The sequence below is a fragment of the Ipomoea nil genome, unplaced genomic scaffold (assembly GCF_001879475.1).
Source record: "Ipomoea nil cultivar Tokyo-kokei standard unplaced genomic scaffold, Asagao_1.1 scaffold2036, whole genome shotgun sequence".
NCBI classification, from domain to species: domain Eukaryota; kingdom Viridiplantae; phylum Streptophyta; class Magnoliopsida; order Solanales; family Convolvulaceae; genus Ipomoea; species Ipomoea nil.
The window spans coordinates 782,279-809,979 of NW_017618464.1; the positions used below are offsets into that span (position 1 = coordinate 782,279).

Genomic DNA, 27,701 nt, shown 5'->3' on the forward strand with positions numbered 1-27,701 from the left:
ATACATATATATAAAAAAAAAATGCCTCGGATTAGTAAATTGTCACATAAAAGAGACAAATTACACTGAAAAAATTCTGTGTGACGAGTTCGACCGAGAAGATATTTGTAATAATTGAACTCATAACTATCCATATACTGTTGGAATTTAAGCATAAAATGACATTTTAAGTGGCTATTTTGTGATACAAACATATGTGATTCACTTCTGATTTGGGTCGAGTCAAAGTGAATTCGGATTTTTCGTAGTAAGACGAAGAAATCGATATATTATACGCTCAAAACAGATAATGAATAATTGAAAAATTGATTCTCAAAATAGACCAATTTGAGTTGGAAAATGAAGGTGGAAAGACGTTGAAGAAACACTTGTCCCACATTGGTTTGGGGAGTAAATTTACACCCCTAAATATACAAGAGTCTAAGTTTGAATTGTATAATATAGATGCTCTCTCCACTCATCCCGAAATGAATTTGAAAAAGCTTGACTTGTCTCGGTTGCTCAAATCTATCTGAGTTACCCTTCGGATGTCGTTGTGGGCAACGGCCAACGGGCTGATATATAAAGAAGAGTAAAATTATATTCCACTTGATGAGTTATTACGACCTAATTTATTTAAATTATTAAATAAAGAGTAGTGCTTGATTATTGATTAAAAAAATTATCAAACGCCTTGTTTAATTATTGGTGGATCTGTCAAAATTTAGCAGTTTTGAATGCTTTAAATTCAAACTTTACAGTAAATTTAAAATGTGAGAAACTTATTTCTTCATTTGTTGTAATCTTTGATTTAAGAAAGTTCGTGTCAATAGGTATCTAATTTGATGATATCAAGGAAAGTAAATTTTAATCCGGGAAGGTATAATTCTTTTTTTTTTTTTTTCAGGTACTAAAAATATACCAAATTTATTCAATTATGTATTTATATCATTTTTTTACGCCAAGTTAAAAGTCTCTTATAAATATAAGAAATATATTTTTCTCATCATTTCGAAAGATAACAATACTAATTGAAAAAATTTGTCTCTATCAACACCTATTTACATACATACTATTTTGTATTTTTTTTTTTTTAAATATTCTTGTTGAAAGCAGAAATTTTTTGACATATGGTTTATTAATTATGTTTTTTTTTTTAAATGTTTGCATATGGTTTATCAATTTACTATTTTTATGTTTGTATAAATTAACCAAACATATTAATTAAAATTTTAGATAAATTAAGGTTCGTTTGGAAAATCAAAAAATGACTTCCAAAAGTAATTTTATAGATTTTTTCACGTTTGGTATTCAGAGAAAATAAAGTCAAAGGAAAATATTCATTATTGTCAACAGGAAAAAGACTCAATTTGGTGAAAGATGTCTTCATAGATTTTAGTTGGAAGACAATTTTTGGATTCTTTATTATCTTCTCTCTCATATCTCTTGAAGCTAGTTTAACGCAAAGATTTTAGTTTGAAGACATTTTCTGGATTCTTTATTATCTTCACTCTATATCTCTTTAAGCTATTTTTGCAATTACCACCACCACCAACAACGACTACTACTACATCATTATAACAAATAATGTGTTTATTTTCAGGAAAATGGACCAAAGAGAAAAATGCAATTTCTTAACTTTCAGCCAAAAAGAAAAATATAATTTTATGACATTCAATCATATATACACTAAAAAATTAAAATATTTTTCAAAAAATGAGTCACTTTCTGATAATCATTTTCCATAAACGTATTAATTAATTGTTCATGCAAAACTATTCTCATCAAATATTTTTCCAATAATTTAAGTGATGGCAAAGTATTAAACACCATGTAAATTTAAATTACATAAAATGTTAATTCCATTTGCTTGTTTGATTGGTGGAAAATAAGTTGTTGCGAATAATTAGTATAAAAGCTAAATGTCCCTACATAATAAAGATATGTGATAGCGATTATATAGGATTTCATGTTTGTAATTTTTCTTTCGAAAGGTGTGAAAATTAAAATGTCAAGAATAAGAAATTCAATTTTTCTCAAATTAAAAAAAAATTTATTATAAATTTAGAATAAATTCTCATCAACCTTGCAAAGTGAAATATTTTTTTTTTCACATTTTTTTTATTTTTAAATCTCTCAATATATATATATATATATATATATATATATATATATATATATATATATATATATATATATATATATATATATATATATATATATATATATATATATATATATAATAAAGTTCAAATGCAGCGGGGTCTTCTCGTGCGGCGGTGCGGCGGAATTCCAGAATACACCAACAGTGTTAACAATATGCACCAACAGTGTTAGAAAAACACACCACAATGAAATGCAATAAAACATCACAGAATACACAACAGACTCAAAAAATACACCATATAACTCACCACCCCCAATGGTGTATTTCTGAACAGTGTATGGTGTTTTTACTCACACCTAATGGTGTGTGTTTGGTGATGCAGGGCTCTGTTTACTCTATTTTTTGTAGTGTATTTTCTAACGTTGATGGTGTATATTTGTTGAACTATTAGTATCGCCGCACCGTAAGACACTGCCACACCTGAACTCGCCTATATATATATATATATATATATATATATATATATATATATATATATACCTATTTTGTAAGTCAGACAAGCCATTAATGTTCAATTCACAACTAAACCATGCACAAGCTAACCCATTAAATACCTCTACAATTGAGTGGCCAACTAACTTTGTGCCACTCATTATCTGACATGACTCACGAATTGACATCTAGTTCATTATAAATGAATTGTCTTTTTATTTTTTCACATGAATAACTCAGTTAAAAAAAAAAACAAAAAAAAAATCATGAATAACTTAGTTGGTCACAAGAATGAAATTTGAAAAACAATAATTCAGGATCAAATCTCACCAGCGGTCTGAACCATTGCACAGTGCCCATATCATATGTATATACAATACAACAACCTGCTGTATAGTAGGCAAATTATGTTGTGGAATCGTGCTCACCTTGCAAGGTGGGAACAGTTCCACAACGACGTCGTTTTCGTTGAAGTGCGACGGTGTCTTACGGTGCGGCGTCACCAATAGTTCATCAAATATACACCATCAATGTTAGAAAAATACACCACAAAAACACACACAAATTATGTACGCGTCACCAAAAACACACTATTAGGTGTGATTAAAAACACCATACAGTATCCGAAAATACTTCATTGGGGGTGGTGAGTTATATGGTGTATTTTTTTTTTTTGGTCTTTTTTTTTTTTTTTTTTTTTTTTTTTTTTTTTTTTTTTTACATTTCCTTGTGGTGTGTTTCCCTTACATTGTTGGTGCATGGGAAGACCCCACTGCATTTGAACTTTCTTTATATATATATATATATATATATATATATATATATATATATATATATATATTGCTATTTACTTAACTCTTACAATTTATTGTTATTGTCGTGTTATTATTAATTATATTTTAACTACTATTTTTTGTTTTATTATTATTAATAATATTATACTTATGAAGAAATAATCCCTACTCGATAATAATTCAATATTAATAATATAATTTCTAGATGTCTGGCTTTAAGCGGTTATGGTGATATTAAAAATGTAAATTTGAATAAAAACTGAATAAATATAAGCATTAGAATAACCAACAACTATTAAGAGTAAATTAGACTTTTAAAATGAAAATACAATAAGCTGATATCAATAAGCTATTCAAAATAATTTTTTCATTTTCAGTTTTTTTTGGCACCAATAAACTTAGCTGATAAATTATTTTTAAAATAAGCTAGAATGTTAGATAAATTTTTATTGTAAGGGAAAATCGCACTTTTGATCCCTCAATTGTTTCCAAATATGCAATGGTGTCCCTCATCGTCAATTTTGCTAAATTGGTCCCTCCGATATTTCAATTGTAGCCAATGTAGTCCTTTAGTCAAATTTATCACTAATTAGTGTTAAAATCATGGACAATTTGGTAATTCCGCAATAGCCTTAGCTACACACATTCTCTTCCCATACCATTACCCCCAAATTCATTTTATATGTGGAACTGATGAAGCATATCTCCCAGCATTATTTCCGGCGAAATTTGAAAGTTGGCTGAGAAATCATTGTGAAGCGCAAGCGACGACATCGGCTGTGAATCCTCAAAACCGGTAATGGAATCCCCAAACTGCACTTGAACCTCGACTTCTCCTTGGAAAACTCCGAACTGGTTGTTGACACTGGTTTTCACGGCAAAAGATCCCACCGCCGGCAAGGGATCGGATTTTGTGGGGTTGGGTTTTGGGAAGAAACCGTTTAGGACTTCTTATAGCAGGCTGGAACCAGAGGGCTCGGTCAGAAAGAAGTCCATCCCGATTTCTTCAATTTGGGTGCAGGGGCTTTTAGCCGGCTCCAGGAACTTTGGAATGCTCACGGTGGTGCAGAAGACGTTGCTGCTTAGAGAGCTGAGGTTGTTGTTGAGCATGGAAGGGAGATGGATGTTTGGAATGGCGACGGTGGCAGTGGTTGATGATGGGTTGAGAAAATCGTTTACCGGGAGAGTGTTTAAAGATCTATTCATCTTCCTCGAAAGATTGTAAGGGTTAGAAAATGTGGATTGAAAAAACTGTTTGGTGGGCAAATCCTTGAGCGAAATCTGGTCATGGGAAGTGAACTTGTTGCTGTTGTAAAGAGGGTGGGTCGACGGCGGGGACGAGCGGCGGCGGGTCCACAAAGTTCGTTCTGGATTTAACCCCACGCATAGCTCTAGCATCACAGTCATAAGCACAGGGTGTAACTAAGACTATTGCGAAATTATCAAAATGTCCATGGTTTTAACACTAGTTAGTGACAAATATGACCGCAAGGCTACATTGGCTACAATTGAAACATTTGAGGGACCAATTTAGCAAAATTGACAATGAGAGACTACATTGCAAATCTGAAAACAATTGAGGGACCAAAAGTGCGATTTTTTTATTATTATTTTTTTTAAGTTCTCACCTAAATGCAATAAGTTACGGAGTACTTTTAAAAGTCATACTTTCGAAGGAAAATACTACATGTACTCTCATTTTCTACTCTCAACTTTTACTCCCACACACAAAATTTTGATGTAAACATTTGTATTGGGACCCACATGAAGAAAGTAGCATATCAGTGATCGTCATATTAGATAGTAAAATTTAGCGAGTATGATTTGGGAGTTTATGTACCATAACTTTTGGATGTGTCTTCACTAGATGACAAAGAAAATCAAAAGGCTTGAGTCCCATTGACATTAGAGAAAAGTCATTCTACATAGATTCACTTAGGCCATCTTCATCCATCCAATTCCCTCACTTACATTCTTACAATCTTATTTGTCAATGCTTTTTGAGTTTTAGTACATATACTCTTAAATCTTACCCCCTCTAGTATTTTCTGTGCAAGCTTGCATTTACTATGCATGTGTTAGTATTCTACCTATTAATCATTTATCATTTCCAATTCCAGTCATTAACTTTTAAAATTACCACATTTAGTCATGGTGTATTAATTCACTTATAATTGTAAATTGGAATAAGGAAATTAGGGGTTTGTTTCCTTCGTGTGAGAAACAATTGGCGCATTGGTCATAATTTTTTAAATTTACCTTCAATGTTAATAATTCACGCAATGAAAAGCTAATGGTGAATTTTTACTGGAAATAATTCAATACTTAAAGTCTACATTTAGTAGCTTTAAAAGTCCAAAAAACTAAAATTGTAAACGAGTGATAGTTAGAGGATTAAATATGAAATTAACTCTTTTTATATTGATAGTAATGTCTAATAGAAGAAATCATGTAAGTAAATAAATACAATACAAGTCAAGTATCTTGTGTTCAATTGGTATTTCTGTGACTTTCTTTGAGGGAAGGTCAAATGATCGAACCCCGGTGTTGGGTGAGATATTGACTCTTTGAACTACAACTGATAAAGATAGTATATTGAACAGATATTACACTGTAATAAAGTCGATAGTACTTACAAGGGAGCGTTATGCTATGGACCCATGTGCAGGGTGTACATTCATAATTTCTATAATGTAGATTCATAATTTCTATAATGCACATTCATAATTTCTGTACTGTAGATTCATAATTTCTGTACTGTAGATTCATAATTTCTATACTGTAAATTCATAATTTATATACTGTAGGTTCATAAAATTTATAATGTAGATTTATACAGTACAGAAATTATGAATGTGCAGTATAGAAATTATGAATTTACAGTATAGATTTTATAAATCTACAGTATAGAAATTATGGACCTACAGTTTAAAAATTATGAATCTACAATATAGAAATTATGAATGTACAGTATAGAAATTATGAATGTATAGCGTGTCCATCATACACATGGTGGACACGGATCCATGGCATAATTCGCCATTTACAAGATTATGGGACGTTATGCCATGGAACCGTGTTCACCATTCATGGTGAACACGGTTCCAACGGTGTTAGTACACCGTTATCTTTTTTTTTTTTTTCTTAATTAATTGCGTGACTTTTCTTCTTTATTTTCACATTTTGCGGTTTCACTTTAATTTGAGGTGAACAAAGATTTCGGACATTCATAAATTATGAATTCATGCCTGCACATTCACTTTGGAACCATGCATACACATTCCCGTCCGAAATCACGGACATTCATAAATTATGAATCCATGCCTGCACATTCACTTTGGAACCATGCCTACACATTCACTTTGGAACCATGAGATTATGAATTTTCTGTTATAAGATTATGAATTTTCTGTTATGAGATTATGAATTTTCAGTTATGAGATTATGAATTTTCTGTTATGCGATTATGAATTTTCTGTTATGAGATTATGAATTTTCATTACATTCATAATTTCGGACATTCATAAATTATGAATTCATGCCTGCACATTCACTTTGGAACCATGCCTACATATTCCCATCCGAAATCACGGACATTCATAAATTATGAATCTATGCCTGCACATTCACTTTGGAACCATGCCTACACATTCACTTTGGAACCATGAGATTATGAATTTTCTGTTATAAGATTATGAATTTTCTGTTATGAGATTATGAATTTTCAGTTGTGAGATTATGAATTTTCTGTTATGCGATTATGAATTTTTCCGTTATGAGATTATGAATTTTCATAAAATTCATAATCTCATAACAGAAAATTCATAATTTGATCAAACGCGCGCCGTTAACTCCACATCCGCGAATTTTTATTTTTTTTTTACCTAAAAATGACGTCGTTTTGCCTTGTGTTCACCATTCTCGGTGAACACGATTCCATGGCATAATTGATTATACTGTTAGAAATAATATATAAATATAACATTGTTGCCCAAAATCAATTATTTGGGCTAAGCCCAAATAGATAAATCATGGTGCAATAGGAAAAAAATTGGGGGTTAACCCAATAACTTTATAAATAATGACTGATTGAATCATTATTGAAGTCTTTTTAGATTAGTACCTTCGATATAGATCATCTCAATTCATTTTACTCTATTGCAAAAAATGAGGCAAATTGTTGTGTGGACCTAGAATAACAGTTACATTTTAATCATCTCAATTCATTTTGGAGCGTTATGCAATGGAATCAATGGTGAACACGGTTCCAACGGTGTTAGTACACCGTTATTTTTTTTTTTTTCTTAATTAATTGCGTGACTTTTCTTCTTCATTTTCACATTTTACGGTTTCACTTTAATTTGAGGTAAACAATGATTTTGGACATTCATAAATTATAAATTCATGCCTGCACATTCACTTTGGAACCATGCCTACACATTCCCGTCCGAAATCACGGACATTCATAAATTATGAATCCATGCTTGCACATTCACTTTGGAACCATGCCTACACATTCACTTTGGAACCATGAGATTATGAATTTTCTGTTATAAGATTATGAATTTTTAGTTATGAGATTATGAATTTTCTGTAATGAGATTATAAATTTTCTGTTATGAGATTATGAATTTTCTGTTATGAGATTATGAATTTTCTGTTACGCGATTATGAATTTTCTGTTATGAGATTATGAATTTTCTGTTACGCGATTATGAATTTTCTGTTATGAGATTATGAATTTTATGAAAATTCATAATTTGATCAACGCGCGCCGTTAACTCCACATCCGCGATTTTTTTTTTTATTTTTTTTTTATTTTTATTTTTATTATTATTATTTTTTTGCCTAAAAACGACGTCAAACGACGTCGTTTGACCTTGTGTTCACCATTCTCGGTGAACACGTTTCCAGGGCATAATTTGCCATTCATTTTACTCTATTGCAAAAAATGAGGCAAATTGTTGTGTGGACCTAGAATAAGAGTTACATTTGTAATATATTAAAAGTACATAATTTATGTATTGAAGTTATATTATTTAATAGTATATATAAAATAATGTAATTTATGTACACAAATAATGTATTTTTAATATATTAAAAATGTAATTTTTATTTATGATTCAAGGAACTGTGTGAATTATGGTCCATGTGATAATGATTGAAAAAATGAGGTAATATTTTAATTGGGACCCCTCCGGAAGGATTTTTGGAAGAAACTATTCAGGCATAAATGTCAAATGGGCCCATCTATTACTACGAAGTGCTCAATTCTTACCACGAACTAAATTAAAGTCTAATCGGCCACACTTACCAGCTAAATTTGTTTGATTGACTTTTTTGTAGGTTGCTAACCGGTTACCTATTCAATTATTAAAAAGAATATAATAAAATAAAATTAAAAAAAAAAAAAAGGAATTTCAGCCGGTGGCTGCGTATTTCATAGACAGCCGTAGCTGTCAAACATGAGGTCCAGATCTGGCAAGTGAAATATTCAGCCACCGGCTGTCCTCGCTGGACAGCCGGTGGCTAAAATTCCTTTTTTTTTAAAAAAAATTATTTTTTTAATAATGGAATAGATAACCGTTTAGCAACCTGCAAAAAAAAAAATTAATCGAACAAATTTAGTTGGTAAGTGTGACTGATTAGACTTTAATTTAGTTTGTGGTGGAAATTGAACACTTCGCAGTAGTATATGGATCTATTTGACACTTTTGATAGGAAGGCTAATTCACGTTGAGTTGTGGTGGTAAAAGGGCTGTGGTAAGAGTCTTCATTGATGAGTAAAAAGTGAGGTCAAAAAACGGATACAAAGAAGGGGAGTACTGCCTTATATACACGCACAGTACACCTAACAAACTTAACAGAAATATGAAAAGAGTGAAAAGACATCAATGCCCCTGGCCTCCAAACTGTGGTGTTGTTTGCTACTTAGCTTGTTACTTCATCACCCTCCCTTAAGCTGGAGCATGAACATCTTGAAGGCCCAGCTTAGCATGAAAAGTGGCAAAGGATAGTCTTGGCAATGCCTTAGTAAAGCCATCTGCAATCTGTTTTTGTGAAGAAATAGGAAACAGCTTCACTACTCCCTCATTAACCTTTTGCTTGACCACATGGCAATCAATTTCTATGTGTTTGGTACGCTCATGGAAAACATGGTTCTCTCCAATGGCAATGGCTTATTGATTGTCACAAAACAAAGCACTTGGACTGTTGTGGCTTATTCCAAGATCTGCCAACAAGTATAATAGCCATTGGATCTCACAAACTGAAGATGCTAAGGCTCTATATTCTGCCTCAGATGATGATCTAGAAACTGTGGCTTGTTTCTTTGTTTTCCAAGAAATTAAAGACTCTCCTAAGTAGACACAATAACCAGTAATGGACTTCCTTGTTTCCACACATGTAGCCCAATCTGAATCTGCAAATCCTTGTAATCTGAGTTGAGATTTTGCAGAATAGAAAAGTCCCTTACCAGGAGAGCCTTTCAAGTATCTTAGCACCCTATGTGCTGCAACAAGGTGTGTGTCTTTTGGCTTATCAACAAACTGGCTTAGCTGTTGTGTAGCATATGAGATATCAGGTCTAGTGCTTGTCAAATACAAAAGTTTCCCTATTAGCCTTCTGTATGTCTCAGGGTTTTCAAGCAACTTTCCCTCCAAACTGTTGAGTTTTTGTCCTGCAGTAATAGGAGTATCTGCAGGCTTAGCATCCATGAAACCATTTTCTTCCAAAATTTCCAAGGTGTATTTTCTTTGGCAAAGATTGAGACCATTGGGAGTTCTAAAAGCTTCTATTCCCAAGAAGTAATTTAATGAACCAAGATCTTTGATTTTGAAAGCTCTATCCAGAAACTGTTTAAGCTCAATAATTGACTTTGAATCAGTCCCTGCAACCAATATGTCATCTACATAGATAAGTAGGGCAATAAAGGATGTGTCTGATCCCTTGGTGAACAGAGAAGGGTCTGCAATAGACTGGTGGAAGCCATTATTCATCAAAGCTTTTGTCAACTTTGCATTCCACTGTCTACTGGCCTGTTTTAAGCCATAGAGTGACCTGACCAGCCTGCAAACTTTCTTGGGGTTATCATTCTGGAATCCAGGAGGCAAGGTCATATATACTTCCTCCTCTAGATCTCCATGCAAAAAGGCATTGTTGATGTCTAACTATTGAATGTCCCACTCATTTGCAACAGCCACAGCCAAGAAAGCTCTAATGGTAGTCATTCTAGCCACAGGAGAGAAAGTTTCAACATAATCCACTCCACACTATTGAGTATAGCCCTTTGCAACTAACCTTGCCTTATACCTTTCTATGGATCCATCTGCTTTGTGCTTGACCTTATATACCCACCTACAACCAATTGGGATCTTTCCTGGTGGCAGGTCTATTAATACCCATGTGTTGTTCTCAACTAAAGCATCTATCTCAGATTGCATAGCTGTCCTCCAGGCTTCATGTTTTACTGCTTCATTGTAAGTTTGTGGTTCACAAACAGAAGAAATAGATGCTGCACAAAGCTTGTGACTGGGAGTCAAGCCTTCATATGAAATGAATTTATTGATGGAATGAGGGGAGGTTCTGCCATGTATTTTACTTTGAGAGGTAAAATGACAATAATAATCATTTAGCCTAGTGGGGAAATTTCTTACCCTTCCTGATCTTCTAGGCTGCTGTTGATTGTTATCCTCTTCATGTGTATTTTCTTCTGGAACTATGTCACTGTTCATCTCAGGACTTTCTCCACTGTCAATACTGTATGGGGCATCATCACCACCAAAAACAATGTTAGGACTGCCTTCTTCATTAACATGATGCTCATCAATTCTATTTGTAGAATCAATAGGTGTGTTTTCTTTGTCAATAAAGGATGGGATTAAAATTGAGGGATCAATTTCTTCAGGCACAGGCTGACTTGTGTCAAGCTCTACATTCTTGTTCTTCTGTTGGAAAGGGTAGATCTGTTCATAAAATTGGACATCTCTTGACACAAAGATATCCTGATTGGAGACATCATATAACAGATAGCCTTTCACATTAGCAGGGATCCCTATAAACACACACCTTCTAGCTCTTGGATTGAATTTGCTTCTTCCTTGTGCTGTAGTAGCACCATAACATAAACAGCCAAAAGTCTTCAAATGATCATACCTTGCACTTCTGCCAAACAGTATCTCAAATGGAGCCTTTCCATCAATTGTGGGAGTAGGTAGCCTATTAATGAGATAACAGGCATGAAGAACACAGTGTCCCCAGAACTCCATAGGAACACTAGACTGGAATTGCAAGGCTCTGGCCACATTCAAGATGTGTTGATGCTTTCTCTCTGCAACTCCATTTTGTTGGGGAGTGTAGACACATGACTTTTGGTGTACAATTCCCTTTTCAGCACAGAAAGTATCCATAAAGAATTCTTTCCCATTATCTGTCCTTACAACCTTGATATTTGCAGAGAATTGGGTATGAACATAGTTATAAAAGTTCTGAAATAACATCTTAACTTCTGACTTACTACTCATTAAATGCAACCATGTAAATATGCTATGATCATCAACAATTGTCAAGAAATAATGTTCTCCTTTTAGAGAAGCAATGGCAAAAGGACCCCAGACATCCATATGGACCAAATCAAAACACTTTTCTGCCCTAGACTCACTGATAGGAAATACTGATCTTTTATGTTTGGCAAAATGGCAAGCATCACAAGCAAAAGTATGCAATCTAGGATGTTGCTCATGTTTTATTCCATTCAAATGATGTATCTTATTTATAGGGTAATACCCTAATCTATTGTGCCACAATTGTAAGGACAAATTATTACATTGAATATCAACATTCTTGTCAACATAGTGGACCTGTCTCCTGACTGGAGGTTTGCTTATCAGATATAATCCATTTTTCTCCTTAGCAAAACCAAGTGTTGTTCCATGAAAGTCCTGAATATTGCATGCATTAGTGTCCATAATGATTCTGCATTTTATCTGCTTAATTAACTTACTAGCAGAGATAATATTGAATGTGAATGATGGAATGTATAATACATTCCTCAATAAGATGTTGTGGTCCAGTCTGATTTCTCCTATATGGCTTACACTGACTGCTTCTCCATTGGGCAATTTCACAACCATCCTGCAACTCTCAAAGTACTCTGGGGAACAGGTGATGTGATCTGTTGCCCCTGAGTCCAAAATCCAAATAGTAGAAAACATAGCAGCATTAATAAGCAAGTTAGAGACAAAACTACCTTCATTAGGGCTCTCAGAGGTGTTTTTGAAAGCAGCTTTCATTCCTGAGGTATTCACTGTCACAACTGCATTGGTTGAAGATTGGCTTCCTTGACCTTGGTTCTGTATGAGGTTCATTAACCTCTGAAATTGATCAGATGATATACCTATATCACCAACTTGATTCACAGCAGAATTTGAAGATTGATATGCATCCTGATTCTGCCTGCTCTTAGCCTTGTATCCTGGGATCCATCCAGGAGGATATCCATGTTTTTTGTAACATTTCTCAACAGTATGACCAGTCATGTTACAATAAGTGCACTTAGGCACATTCTTCCCCCCACTATTATTGAATTTCTTCTTGAAATTAGAGGCTGAGACTGCCACAAGGCTTTCTTCTTCTGAAACCTGGTTCTGTCCATTCTGAACAGCATTGGACTGAACCAGTTCATTACTCTTTTGTGCAATAGATCCATTGAATTTCCTTTATGCTTTTAAGGCCATGTTAAGGACCTTTTCCATATCTGGAATTGGATCCATCACCAATACACCTGACTTTATAGATTCAAATTCATCATTAAGACCATCTAGGAACCTAATAACTTGATCATCTGCTCTCTCCTTCTGCATTTTACTTAACAAATTGCAGGTGCATCTAGGAGCACACTCACACACCAACAGAGGTCTCATAGCATTCATTTTTTCCCATAATGCACTGCATTTAGTAAAATATTCGTTCACAGTCAAGTTACCTTGCAAGTTCCTATAGATTTGATTCTGCAATTCAGCAATTCTGTGAGGATCTGCCTGCGAATATCTTTTCTTAAGAGCTTTCCAAATGTCTGCTGCTATTTCATAATATAGAACAGTTTCTGCAATACTGGAATTGAGAGACTTCAAAATCCATGAACATACGATAGTGTTGCATCTCTTCCACACTGAAAATCTCGGATCTGCTTCTCCTGGATTCGGAATAGATCCATTAGCAAAGCCAAACTTATTTTTAACTTCCAAAGTTATCTTCATTGAACGGCTCCATGATGCGTAATTATGTTCAGACAAGGGAGGAAAAACGAGAACCAGATTCGGATTGTCGGTGATGTGTAAATAGAATGGATCATCAAATTCGTCACTTCTCTGAATCGGATTGTTTCCGATCGGAACTTGATTTGCAGGAGGCGATGATGTCTGTCCGGATGCACTTCCTTCACCGGTTCCGTTGTTCATCGTCACTACTGCTGCGTAGCTATGGCGTAGCTCTGATACCATGATAGGAAGGCTAATTCACGTTGAGTTGTGGTGGTAAAAGGGCTGTGGTAAGAGTCTTCATTGATGAGTAAAAAGTGAGGTAAAAAAACTGATACAAAGAAGGGGAGTACTGCCTTATATACACACACAGTACACCTAACAAACTTAACAGAAATATGAAAAGAGTGAAAAGACATCAATGCCTCTGGCCTCCAAACTGTGGTGTTGTTTGCTGCTTAGATTGTTACTTCATCAACTTCTACTAACTATTTATTATTTAGGTTCCAGGTTTCCTCCGGCAAGCGTCCATGCAACCTCTCCCATTGCCATCCTATCTCATGGCTCCAAAAGTCTGCCACTGCTACGTATTTTGATTAGGGGGTAATACAACATGTAATTTGGAAAGGGATATAGGAAATTAGGAATATGTTGTTATAGGTGATGGCGCGTTGCAATTGAAATAAGTGTTATTTTGTGTTAACTTATTACTACAAAATAGAGATCAGACAACATCAAGTACAAACAATATTAATTGAGCTACTATATGAACACGTTATTTTATGTTACAGTATGAACTTGTTGTTATAAGTGATGGTGTATATGTTATTTTGTATTTTAATCAAAATGAATCTGTTGTTAATCTTTTGTTACAGTTTTTTGCTTCCTTTTCCTTCCGTATGGAGCACAATTTAAAAGCACAAAATCCCAAAAGCACAAAAGAAGTTGTGCAAAATATAATTCATCAAAAGCAAAATTCATATATAGACAATTGTGAATGATACATCAAAAGAAAATGGTTCTTCTAAAATTCATAACTACTACATCAAAACAAAAAACATGGTATGGACAACACTAGCATCTATATTGCTAATGAGGGTTCTTTTTACTCTTATTCTTAGACATCTACACATTTTTTCTCCTGTAGAGTTGATAGTGTCTCGTTGGGGAAGTTGTTATACGTGTTATGTAATGAAATATGATATTTGATCAGGTTCCTGATTTCTAACAGGCTGACTTGGTTGAGAATTCATCAAGTCTTGCACAATTTTTTATTTTCTAGTCCAACTAAATACAAGAATATAATTCCTCCTATAATCCATGTTTATTTACCTTGTGAACCAAATAGTAGAATAGTATTTATATTTTATTCCTTACTTATTCAATTCCATTCATGTTGGGATTCTATTTCCTTTATTTTTGTTATGTTCTTTGAACCAAACGCCACATAGGAGTTTAGTTTAGTGGATTGTATATTAATCTTCTTTGTGAGTATCTCTAATCTTGTGTTGGAAAAATAAGTTTGGCATTATCAATTGTAATAATGATAACTTATACATCGCACTTAATTTTAAACAAACTCTTTCCATTTTCATCATTCTCCCTTGACTATATTTTCTGTTACACATTTATTTAATAGCACAATACGCGATATTCAATTAGTAATACTACGAGATTTTATTCAAGGATTGATATATGTTTGGGAGGTGAGGACTCATAGCCAAGGGGAATTGTACAAGGGAGTTACAACAGATTTGGTTTGAAGATACTGATCAAGTGCCTCCATTCCTGAATCTCTCCCAAACCCACTCATCTTGTAACCCCCATAAGGAATATCGTAATCAAACTCCAGATAACAGTTTATCCAAACAACGCCTGCTCGAATCGACCTCGAAACCGTGTTGGCAATGTTGAAATCCTTGGTCACAATGCCGGCCGCCAGTCCATATTTTGTAGCATTGGCTCTCCCTATGGCCTCCTCAACACTCCTTCATAAAACACGGTGATACGTTATGACATTGAGTTAATAATTTTGTTACATTTAGTTTTAAACTTTTAAATTAATCTTCTGTGATTCTTTAACTTTCAAATTGTTACCATTCGTGATCTAAGTAACCACACATGGTCCTTCAAGTCTTAAAACTTAACCAGCCCTGGTACTTCTATAAGTACTACGACTGGTTAAAATTTGATAGTTGAAAGACTATGAACGATTAACTTGGACTACAGATTGTAACAATTTGAAAGTCGAAAGATCACATATGATAAAAGTGACAAAATCACTATACTCGAAGGGTTCAAGATGGTATTAACTCTTATGAGACTAATAATATATTTCAAAATAAGTTTGTACTTACTTGAATTTGAGCAATGAGATGACGGGACCAAATATTTCGTCCTTGGCAATCAGCATAGAATCCTGGCCATACAATGCAAGTTAAATCATACCTAAAATGTTGGATTTTGAAGCCATAATATATATAAGATAAAATGTTGTACCTTTACATCTGAAAAGATGGTGGGCTCAATGTAATATCCCTTCTCACCACAAGGCTTGCCTCCTGTTAACAATGTGGCTCCTTCTCTCTTGCCATGCTCGATATATGACAATATTTTCTCATATTGATTTTTGTCCACCTGTAAAAATATATTAAAGTTTAGTAAAATTATGTAACTTTTTTAAAATTTATACTTCAAAAAATGGGAACAAATTAAAACGACTAAGGCCATGTTGGGTCAAATAGTTAGTCTACATGTTAATTTTGACTTATTTAACTATTATTAGTTGTTTGACTTGGTTTAAAAATCAATATAAGTGTTTGGTTAATTAGCTTTTTGTACTCCAAAATACTAAAATTTAAAAAGCTACTCAAAACAACTTTTTCAATTAGCTTTTTTTTAAAAAAAGAAATTATATCAAACAGCTATCAGCTAACAGCTAATTTACCAAACACCTTCCTACAATCAGCTAATATTATCAACTAATTATATCCTCTAATTAACTCAATCAGTTATCAGCTAACAACCATTTATCAAACAGGGTCTAAGTAAACTAGTCTAAAGATGAGGTCAAGATATAATAATATTAACACGGGTACAAATTTGATGAAGTTAAGTAGTTAACCTGGGGTCCTTGATGGGTTGAAGGATGAAAAGGATCACCAACGACCGTCATTTTCACCTTCTCTACTAGTTTCTTTGCAAATTCATCATAGATTCCTTCTTGCACGAAAATACGAGAGCTTGCAACACAAACCTCACCCTGTCAAATTAAAAACCTCAAAATAATTTTAGCAATATTCTTCAAGGTTAATACAACATTAATTAACATAGTACTAATACCTAATACCTAATACCTAATACCTAATACCTAATACCTAATACCTACCTTGTTATAAAGGCTGCCCAATACAGCAAGTCCTGTGGCCATTTCAATGTCGGCATCATCAAATATTATGAGAGGGTTCTTTCCTCCAAGCTCTAGTGTCACTTGTTTTAGATTGCTGTCTGCTGCAGCCTTCATTACTAACTTCCCAACTTCTGTTGATCCTGTAAAACTAACCTAAAACCCACCAGATAAATAAACAAACAAAATTATTCCCCAAAAAAAAAATTCTTTTTGAGTTGTGACAATTAATTAGTAGAAAGTTTAATTTAGTGTTTACTTTGTCAATGTCTATATGAGAAGCAATGGCAGCTCCAGCTGTTGGTCCAAATCCTGTTATAACATTAAGCACTCCGTCTGGGATACCAGCCTGTTTAATTTTAGATATCAAAACACCACTTCGATCAATTAAATATTTTTTGATCGTTTAGTCCTTCAAGTTGAAAATTTTAATGGTGGGAAATAAACCATTCCAATGGATGGTAATACAATCATTATTGTGTGGACCATAGACCATATTTTGTATACTGTAAAATAATGTACATTCAGTATAAAAATAATGTACATTATATTCAGGGGATGTACATTATTTTTTTACTGAGTGTACATTATATTGTATAATGTACATACAGTACAAAAATAATGTACATTTAGTATATTAAAAATGTACTTTTTGTTATGGTCCACATAACATTGTAGTTGGGGCGATGATAGTATGCCCCGCACAAGTACATTAAACTAAACATTTATTGATCGTCTTAAATTAAGGGATGCATTTAAGAAAGCGGTGAGATTAGAGCAATCTATCGTCATTCAATTCCCACCCAACTCTTAATCTTTCAAGTTGAAAAATTCAATGATTAGACTAGCATGTAGGATAGTGAACCACTCCAATAATAGTAACATTACCAAACAGGTGTTTGGAGAGCAATTAGAATGGTTACGTTGCTCCAAAGACAACCTAACTGGGAATTCTTAGATTGTGGTGTATTTAGGATAGTTGTGAAATTAGAGCAATCTACCATTCTCACCGAATCCTAAATTTATTGAAGAGTTTCATTATGTATATTTTTAAATTTTAGACCCTCACTTTTAGTTTTTAATGTGGCAAACAAAGATAAACTATTTTTATTACGTGGGCTCCAGAAAAATGTTTATATCAAGAATTTAAGAGTGAGGATAGAAAATGAGCAAAAAATGTTCATATGGTGGTGTGGATTGGACTTGTTTAGCAATCAGTGGATAGCGAATAGCAGGTTTGACCGTACCGGTGTATTGTATTAGCTGTTTGTAAAAAAAGTTAGATAAAATTAGTAGTTTACTATTAGCGATTGAGGTGTAAAAAGACATATTAGAGCATTGCAACAACAACAACAACAACAACAACAACAATAATAATAATAATAATAATAATAATATATCACTATTATTATTGTTAACAATTATTGTTGTTATTGTTAATGTTGAAAAAAAAAATAATACAATACAAAGGGGAGTCAATTGGTTCTCCTCTGTGTTGTCCCACATCGATGGGAAAACACAAAGAGGCTTTGAGGCTCCTCTATAAAAGGAGCCTAAAGGTCCCTTAATTTCTCCTTCTCATGTAATGTTGTCCAACATCGAATATTCAAATGGGAAGGAGAAACAAGCCTCAAGTCTTAAGTCTCCTCAATAAATGGGGAAACTTAAAGCCAGACTAACAATTAAATTTTTTTTTTCTTTAACCTCAAAATGCCAAACTCAAACACTATTATTTGTTGCGTTTGCGTTTCTGAACGATGGATCTGCCATTTATCAAACAAGGTCAAATTTTACCACTTAAAAATAATAACATTAATATTATGAATTAGATATTTAGAGGGTGATCGGAGCCCACACGCAACCTAAATAGAAATTCAAGAAAATAACAATGGATGACTTACCTTCTTGGCGAGATGAGCATAGAAAAGAGCTGAAAGGGGGGTTTGCTCCGCAGGTTTGACAACAATTGTGCACCCTGCGGCTAATGCAGGGCTAACCTTTGTGAAGAACATGGATGTCGGAAAATTCCAAGGAATAATCATTCCGGCAACGCCCACCGGCTCCCGCAACGTGTACCCCTGAATAGACCTCGACAGCTTCAACGTCTCGCCGTGGATTTTATCCGCCGCGCCGGCGTAGTACCGCAACGTCCCCGCCGCCGCCGGAATGTCCAACGCCTTACTCATGCCGTACAGCTTCCCGGCGTCGATTGCATCCAACGCCGCTAACTCCTCCGCATTCTCTTCAATCAAGTCCGCAAACTTCATCATTAATCTTCTCCTCTCCTGCTTCCAAAAAAACATAAAAGTAAGCTTTCATTCAAAACCATAATGTTACATATTAAAATTTATATAACTGATGATTCTATAAATTCGTGCACCAGAATTAGACATAAAAACATATGTAACAGAGTCAATAGTACTAAAAAAAAAAAATCTTACGCAGCCCGGAAACCGGGGCCATGGACCACGATCAAAGGCTTCACGGGCAGCCTTAACGGCCAAATCGACATCTTCTTTGTCTCCCTCGGCAACCTTAGCAAACACTTCACCAGTTCTTGGATCAATTGTTTCAAATGTTTTACCTGTTTAATTTGTACCAAAATCAACTTATGAGTGATGAATCAACCGGACATGCAAAACCTTAATATTCGGTTACTCGGCCAAACTGATCAGACTAATAATCACAATGTTATAAGTTCAGCTCCAATCCTAATAGAAGTTGTCTTTTAACTTTTTTGATTTGAATTGAAACTAGTCAGAAAGAGTTAAACTGATCTCAAATATTAGATGCAAATTTTACTCGTATCAATCAAAAAAACCTAGCTTAATCTCTACCAACCATTCTTGGTTAATCTTTACTACTATACAAATTAAATGACATGAAATCCAATCACTTAAGGCATGAACTACCAAATGAGTTTTCTAAAGGGAAAATGGGGCTCTCCCCAAACTGCATTAAACCTTAAACTAAAACCTAATTTAATAACCTGAAACGGAATCAACGAATTCTCCATTGATGAAGAGCTTGGTGAACTTGATGTCTGGAACCTTGAACAGAGCCTCCTCCATGCTTGCATTATTTTGGGTGGCGGCCATCTGATCTTGTGGCTGTGAATATTTGAACACCACAGTGAAGAAAGAAGCACACACTATATATGAGCCTACTTTTAACTTTTAAGTCTCACCTGTCTCCACTATTCTTTCACTTTTTATCCTTAAAATTATATTATATGATGAGGTCTAGTAGTGCGATATTTATAATTATATATATACTATATCTGTGGCTTACAGTTAGCAGATTCGCAGGAAACGTGAAACTTTTCGCATTAGCATCAAACGCATAGTACCTAAGCATTATTGTAACATCCTTTTCTTCTAGTCTATACTGTTTTTTGCTATTATATTATTGAGAAATACTCTGTCTCCTGTCTAGTCTAGTTAATACATACGATTGCTCGAATCTAAATTAATGAAAGTTTTGACTTATAAAGTGAATTACAGTTGTTATACCATGGATCACTATTTTTAGTATGAGAATTGTGGATATCTAGAATACAATTATGTTTCTAAGTCCATCTCCAACTTAAAATATCAAATTCTGCACCAAATTTTACACCAAAAGAAATATTCTCAGCATATTCTTACACCAAATTTTATTCATCCCCAACCCATTACACCAAATTTTATTCTTACACTAAAATAATTTGTTTTCTCATAAATTAAAACTTTAATTTTTTTAATATAAAATTTAATTGTAATGCAAATATTATTTTTATTCTACAATAATATAACATATAACAACTATTACATTTAATTTTCAGAATTACCATATCGTTCCCACATATGCTCAATCTAAGTATGTTTTGTTTAATCTCAAATGTATTCAATTTAATTTTATAAAAATTATGTTTTATATACTTTAGTTTTTAATTAATTTATATATAATATTAGTCGTGTTTTAATTGATGAGATTTTTCAAATAATATAATTTAATTTTAATTATTCAAACTTTATGTATATGTATTTAACAAGATATATAAATTCATATAAACAAAATAAAGATATAAAAGGAATTAATAAAAAAGATAAAGGGCAAACTTGGCACTTATTTTTTGACACCATTTTGCCGTTCATCTACAATGCAGTGCCAAATATGACGCTGCACTGTAGACCAACACCAAAATGGCAGCGCATAGCATTTGACGCCCGCCTTGGAGAAGGATCAACACCAAAATGGCGTTTGGCGCCTTCACTGGAGAGGGCCTAAATTTTGAGGATTTGTTAATATAATATAGATCATCACAAATTGTGAATTTTTAAAAGTTAATTATGAATATTTAGTATCTAAATTGTGTATCTTTAGACTCGAGTCCACCTTGCAAGGTAGACCTGAGTCCACATAATAATTTGCCAGTGAATTAACTTTAGTCACATTTGGTTCGATAAGTGAGAAATGAAATAAGTAAGAAATGAAATATTATATTATGGTCTAGTGACCAGGACTATGTGGTCTAATGGTATCCGGGTTGGACTTCCATTTGGAAGATTATGAGTTCAAGCCTTAGTGGAGGCGTTATTGGTTCTTTGTGTTTCAGTAGGTTGAGAAAGTATATGAACAGATACTACAATGTAATAGAGCCAGTAACTTTCAAAAAAAAAAATATTATGGTCTAGTGGCACCAGATTGCTCTTCCATATAGAAGATTGTGGGTTTGAGTCTCAATGGAAACTATTGTAACAACTCAATATTACTCAAAAAAAAAAAATATATTATGGATAATCTTTTGTTTGGTTTAACTTTTTCTTTTTCCTTTTGGGAAATATCATTTCCACTATTGAATAGTTATTTCATTCCAGTAACCAAACAGGATAATACTACAATCTAAAATTTATTCCTTCAACGAATCAAATAATGAAATAAGATTTTGCTTCTTCCAAATTTCATTCCATAAACCAAACATGTTACCGTGATTTAACTCCTCCACAATTCTTCTTGAAAAGGGGTGTAGGGTGTCTAGAGTGAGGATTTCTCTTTTTGCACCCAAGGAATATGAATCCTTCTACAAGAAATGGAGTAAGTTATAATTAGAATATTATATATGTCAATTCATGTTATGTCCATCGTTTCTGTCTATTTTTTGGATGCTAATAAATGTATATATTTTATTTTAAAAGTTGTATATTTTAGTTTTATTGGATGAAATCGTCCCTACTATATTTTTGTTGAACAAAATTATACATACACCGTTATAACTCCACTACTATTTAACAAATTCTAACATTAATGACTTCACTATTACCATACGCATATATCTATCCTATCTTTTTCTTTTTATTTAATTATCATTTTATTAACATCATTATATAAAAATTAATTTAACCACATATTATATTTAATTAAATTTTTATGAATGGTAAATCATATGTATGTATAGAATACATATTATTTGGGTATATATATATATATATATATATATATATATATATATATATATATATATATATATACCAATATATGTGGCTACTAGCTTATATATACTATTTATTTATTTATTGAAAATATATAATATAAGTTTTATCAGAACTGTTTACATTATTATTAAACAAAAAATAAATTCTTTTTTCTCTTTATATATTTTTCAAATATGATAATTAAAATTTATCACTTTATCATGTGTTTGGTTGTAGGAATTATAATTTCACTCCCACTTAATTCGGAAATCAAACAAATTCATTCTTTTGGTTTGAGAGAATTGCAAAATTGGAATTCTCTCATTGTTGATGAATTAAAATATCATGCATCCCCTTAGCATTTCATTTACGTGATTTTTGAAAAAAAAATAAATAAAAAAGCTACATACGCTTGAGACAAGATTACTCTTCTATTTTCTAACCTAAAATTGATGTTTCATTTGTATGCTATGATAAGTATGTGCATTTTGGTCTTTATACAACTTATTCTCTTTCAATTCCTATGAAATACTAAATATTAGAATTAAAATTTTCAATAATTTTATTCCAACAAACCAATTTAAATTCTCACACTATTCTTCTGACATAAAATTGTAATTTCTTTCCCCCTTAATTCTCTTCTTGTATCCAATTAAAAGCCTTGTTAACAAATTATGAAATATAATTTGAACTAAAAATTTTTAATTATTTTTTATTTTCCAATACTTTAATGTAGACTTGAATTTTTACGCAAACAAAATGCTAGTAATTAGAATAAGAGTCATATTTCTTGATTTTAATTTATTTATTAAAAATGAGTAAAAATCATATTTCATGGTTTGATTTGTTAAAGAAATAAATTGATTTTAAGGAATAGAAATTAAATCTTACTTCTTTTTTTTAGTACTACTGGCTCTGTTACAATACACTAAAATCTCATTTAAAAGATGCTCATCCTATTCTAAATATTATATTTCTAAATATACTAATATGCTTGTATATGAGTATTTAATTTTGTTTTAATTAAATGAATAAAATTTTAAGTATTAAAATACAAATTATTTCTATAAACTGCAAAATAGTTTACTACCTAGTAAGGAAAATATCATTATTTGAATATGAAAAAAAAAAAAAAGAGTAACGAATGTCAGAATTAGAATTAATTTTATTTTTGGTCATATTTATGTGTCAGACTGTCAGTCCACTTTTAGTATTTTTTTTAGAACATTTCTCTTTGGTCATGCCGTCTTAGTATTATTGTGGCATGACCATTTTGGTCCTCCGTTAACAAAACGGTTGAAATGACGCTAAATACATACAAGGACGTTTCGATCTTTTTTATATACAAAATGGGTTGACCCGTTATATTTTTATTTTGAAAAAAATCCTTATTTGAAGATCATAATGTCCTTGTACATAAGGACATTTAAACGGTTTTGTTGATGAAGATAAAAAATGGTCACTAGGACCAAAGAGGAATGTTCTTAAAAAAAGGCTAAAACTGTACTGTCATCTATAAATTTTGACAGTTATGACATAGACCCGGATCTACCTTGCAAGGTGAACTCGGGTTAAAATACACAATTTATATACCGAATGTTCAAAATTTACATACTGAATGTTCACAATTCAAATTGTAAACATTCAGTATGTAAATCGTGAACATTTAGTATATAAAATTGTGAACATTCAGTATATAAAAACTGTGAACATTTAATATGTAAATTGTGAACATTCAGTATATAAATTGTGTATTTTTGGACTCAGGTCCACATAATAATTTGCCTATAAATTTAAGACCAAAAATGAAATTAACTCTTTTTAAAATACTATTTTATTGCCAAGTATCTTGTGATCAAATGGCATCTTTATGGCTCTCTTTGAGGAAAGGTCAAAGGATTAAACCCGGTGGTGAAAATACTATTTTATTCTGAATCTATTCTTAAAACAAAGCATGTTTATAAAGGGAATTAAAACAGCTCAACCATTTTTTTTTTAATACTTAAAATCAATTTAATGGAAAGCGTGTTATAAAGGGTATTAAAACAGCTCAACCATTTTTTGTTATACTTATAATCAATTTAATGGACTTGGTTAGGCTACCTAAATACACAATTATGATGAATGTACGCCGTGTCCTACGATTTGGCAAGTTTTTAGAAATGAACTTAGCTCATTAGCCACGTTAATTGAGGAGAAATGTTTTATTTGCTCGCAAAAATAACTCAAAATTAGTTATTAGGTTGTAGATTGTGGACAAAATGTAAGATTGAATTATGGATATGTCGTTGAGTTATCATGATTTATCCATTCATTATTTTATCCGATCAAGATATGGGGGTGAGAACGTATTTCGTCTTTTGTGTATAAAGTTTTACTTGATTGAATTATTAATTAATTAAATTGTGGGTCATTTAGGTTTCACATAGATGTGCATTCAAAAAAAAAAAAGGTTTCACATAGATGTAATGAATCCAGAAAAACATGCAATCTTTCCATTAGTAGAAATGAAGGCTATCTTTCTGGCCATAGAATCAAATCGTCAACGTGGTTAGGGGCATGATCAAGAAAAGAAATGTGGTTTAATTTATGATTTCCTATTAGAAGAAGCGACTAGGGAGTAGGGATGGCAATAGGCTGGTAACGCGAGATGGGGAGTATACTTTCCGTTTTCATCCAGTGATATGATCTTCTCCCGCTCTTTGTCTCTATAAAAAAAAAAAAAAAAAAATTTTTATTCTTATTCTCGTTGAGAATTTTTAGAGACAAAAATCTCCGCCGTCGGTCAACTTTATAATCAAACTAGTAGTTTAATACAATTTTTATTATTCAAGTGAAAGAATTTTAATATTGAATTTTTAATTTAAGTCTGATCTTTAATATCCATAACTCCATCAATATATTTATTTTTTAAAAAATAATATATCAGGAACGGGGCGCGGTGGGAAAGCATCTCCATCCCCAATTCTCCGTCTCCAACATTCCTCGAGTTTTGGTCCCCATCCTCGTTGGAACAGTGATCAGGGAGAAATTATCATCCTAGAAGTAACACTTAATATTTTATTTTTTAAAGTATAATTTTATATAGTTTCTTTTTCCATATTTTATAATTTATTGGCACCATATCTGATCCATCCGTAGCTTATCGATAAGTATATTCTAGATTTCTAGTTAGTGGCAAAATTAAATTTAAAATGATGGTACTAAGGATATGAGTGCTGTTTCTCAAAAAAAAAAAAAAAAAAAAAAAAAAAAAAAAAAAAGATATGAGTGCTCCTAACTCGATCATCATGAATTGACCGTTGAACCTAATTACTTAATATTATTCTTCTTCCCAAAAGGTTAAATCCCCAACCCAAGGCCTTCTTCTCCCTCCCCCACACTCTGCTCCGACAGAGCATCTGGGAAGATGTAAATCATAATAATTACTTATTATTATTGACATGATAAATCGACAATATATTGGATCTGACTCGATGTGTTTAACCCATCAAAGCAGTCAAACAACGGCTAGGAGCAGAGAACATCTAGAATGATTACAAGAGCCCACGCATTAAGAGCACCACCTCATCAAAAATATGAGTTATGAATGGCAGTGTCATTTATTAGGATGTCGTTGCTATTATTATTTTAACCTTTACATGTTTATAGTATAAAGGTTGACCCCATGTAGCAAGAGGGGAACACGCTCTGTTTATTGTACACAAATCATAGCAATACATTTGTTTCTGTTTACTAATACATAAAATATATCTGGTAAACATTATTACCGTCAATTATAAATCATTTTTCTATAATATTTTACTAGTATTTCCACCCGTGCGTTGCACGAAATAGATTTGTTATAATATTTGGATTGATATACAATTATATAAATTATAACAGCGAATATTATATAGTGCAATTGATGAAATTAGTTGGATAGGTTATGCATGTTTTATGATGTTATCCTTGCTTGATTTCGATTTATACAATTAAAATTTATAAACTTAGTTGACAAATAGGTCTAACATTTCTCATCTGGACGACTTAAACGTAACAGTGCAAATATCCAATGGTTTGTCTCAATATTTTCATGAATATATTATTAATACTATTGAACATCATGAACTGTTCAATGGTTACTATATTGAATACCATGAGTTGTTCTTATAAATGCATAACATTAACTCCACAAATTCATAACATTACTAAACAAATATCTCAAATGGTAAACTTCAAACTTAATTATTATATTGTATATATATTTTGGTTTCACTTAAAGATATTCACTTTGGCACTTTCAAAAATGTAAAAAATTAGAATAAATGTGCCAGCAGCCTGGTGAGTCATTTACTTCAATTCACTAGAAATAAAAGATAGCAACTTCATGCTGTCAATCTTTTTATAAGTCTGTGATAATCTACCAAACTGATAGCAACATACAAAGAATGTAATAACTTATACCAAAGACTTGGAGGATGTATGGATTCCATTGAATATCAATGAAATATACAAATTGGGAACATGCAAAAAAATTCAGTTCTAAAACAAATCCTTGAGCTTACGATTTGTGATTCTAAAATAAGTCTATAAATGTCATAGGTAGATAATTTGTCTTAATTAACACCAATTGTTTAATATTGTTGGATCGAATTTTTTACAGTTTTGGTCCCACAACTATAGTGTCACTAACAACTATGATCCACGACTTTTAAAACTTCCACAATTGGTTCACGACTATTACTTTCTTAGCAAATTTAGTCCTTTTGGTGCATTTTCCGTTCAATGTTAGCCGGAATTTTTTCTCCATTTTAGTATGGGTAATATTGTCTTTTCCCATATTAATGACATAAATAAATAAATTCTCATTAGATGTAGTGTTGCTCTACGAATCTATGATTCCCATCTTCATCACTCTTCCTTCCGGTCCTCTCTCTTTGTTCAGCTTCTCATCTACAATTCTCATTGCATAATAAATTAAAGTAATGGAATACTTTATATGAAATTCAGACTTACAGTGCATAAATACTTCAGAATATACTTTATATAAACACAGTGTATAAAAGCACCATACCAACACTACTAAAATCACAAAAGCAAACACTGCTAACATCACAAAAACACCATTCGAACTCACACACATATAAACTACACATTCGAATTACTTCTCAAATTATGCAAACTCATTTTTCTCTTTTCACTTTGAAGAACTTGAATATTATGAGCCTTTCT

The 27,701-nt window shown here is 32.4% G+C and overlaps 2 protein-coding genes across 3 annotated transcripts; both read right to left on the bottom strand.

Annotated features, from left to right (window-relative positions):
- Positions 1–12,138: 12,138 nt before the first annotated feature.
- On the bottom strand, positions 12,139–13,871 carry LOC109147748. The gene is made up of 4 exons (XM_019295405.1): positions 13,116–13,871; positions 12,417–13,025; positions 12,231–12,311; positions 12,139–12,162 (listed from the first exon to the last, which is right to left on the bottom strand). The coding sequence occupies exons 1-4, from the start codon at positions 13,869–13,871 to the stop codon at positions 12,139–12,141; spliced, it is 1,470 nt and encodes a 489-aa protein (XP_019150950.1).
- A 1,321-nt stretch (positions 13,872–15,192) lies between these two features.
- On the bottom strand, positions 15,193–20,271 carry LOC109147675 (aldehyde dehydrogenase family 2 member C4-like). Of its 2 annotated transcripts, XM_019295301.1 has the most exons (9): positions 20,024–20,271; positions 19,476–19,618; positions 18,936–19,319; positions 17,294–17,383; positions 17,017–17,190; positions 16,753–16,890; positions 16,128–16,265; positions 15,986–16,047; positions 15,193–15,616 (listed from the first exon to the last, which is right to left on the bottom strand). In XM_019295301.1, the coding sequence occupies exons 1-9, from the start codon at positions 20,130–20,132 to the stop codon at positions 15,343–15,345; spliced, it is 1,512 nt and encodes a 503-aa protein (XP_019150846.1). In that variant the 5' UTR covers positions 20,133–20,271; the 3' UTR covers positions 15,193–15,342. The 2 variants fall into 2 exon arrangements, with proteins under 2 accessions (XP_019150846.1, XP_019150847.1); XM_019295302.1 differs by lacking the exon at positions 17,294–17,383.
- Between the last annotated feature and the right edge of the window lie 7,430 nt (positions 20,272–27,701).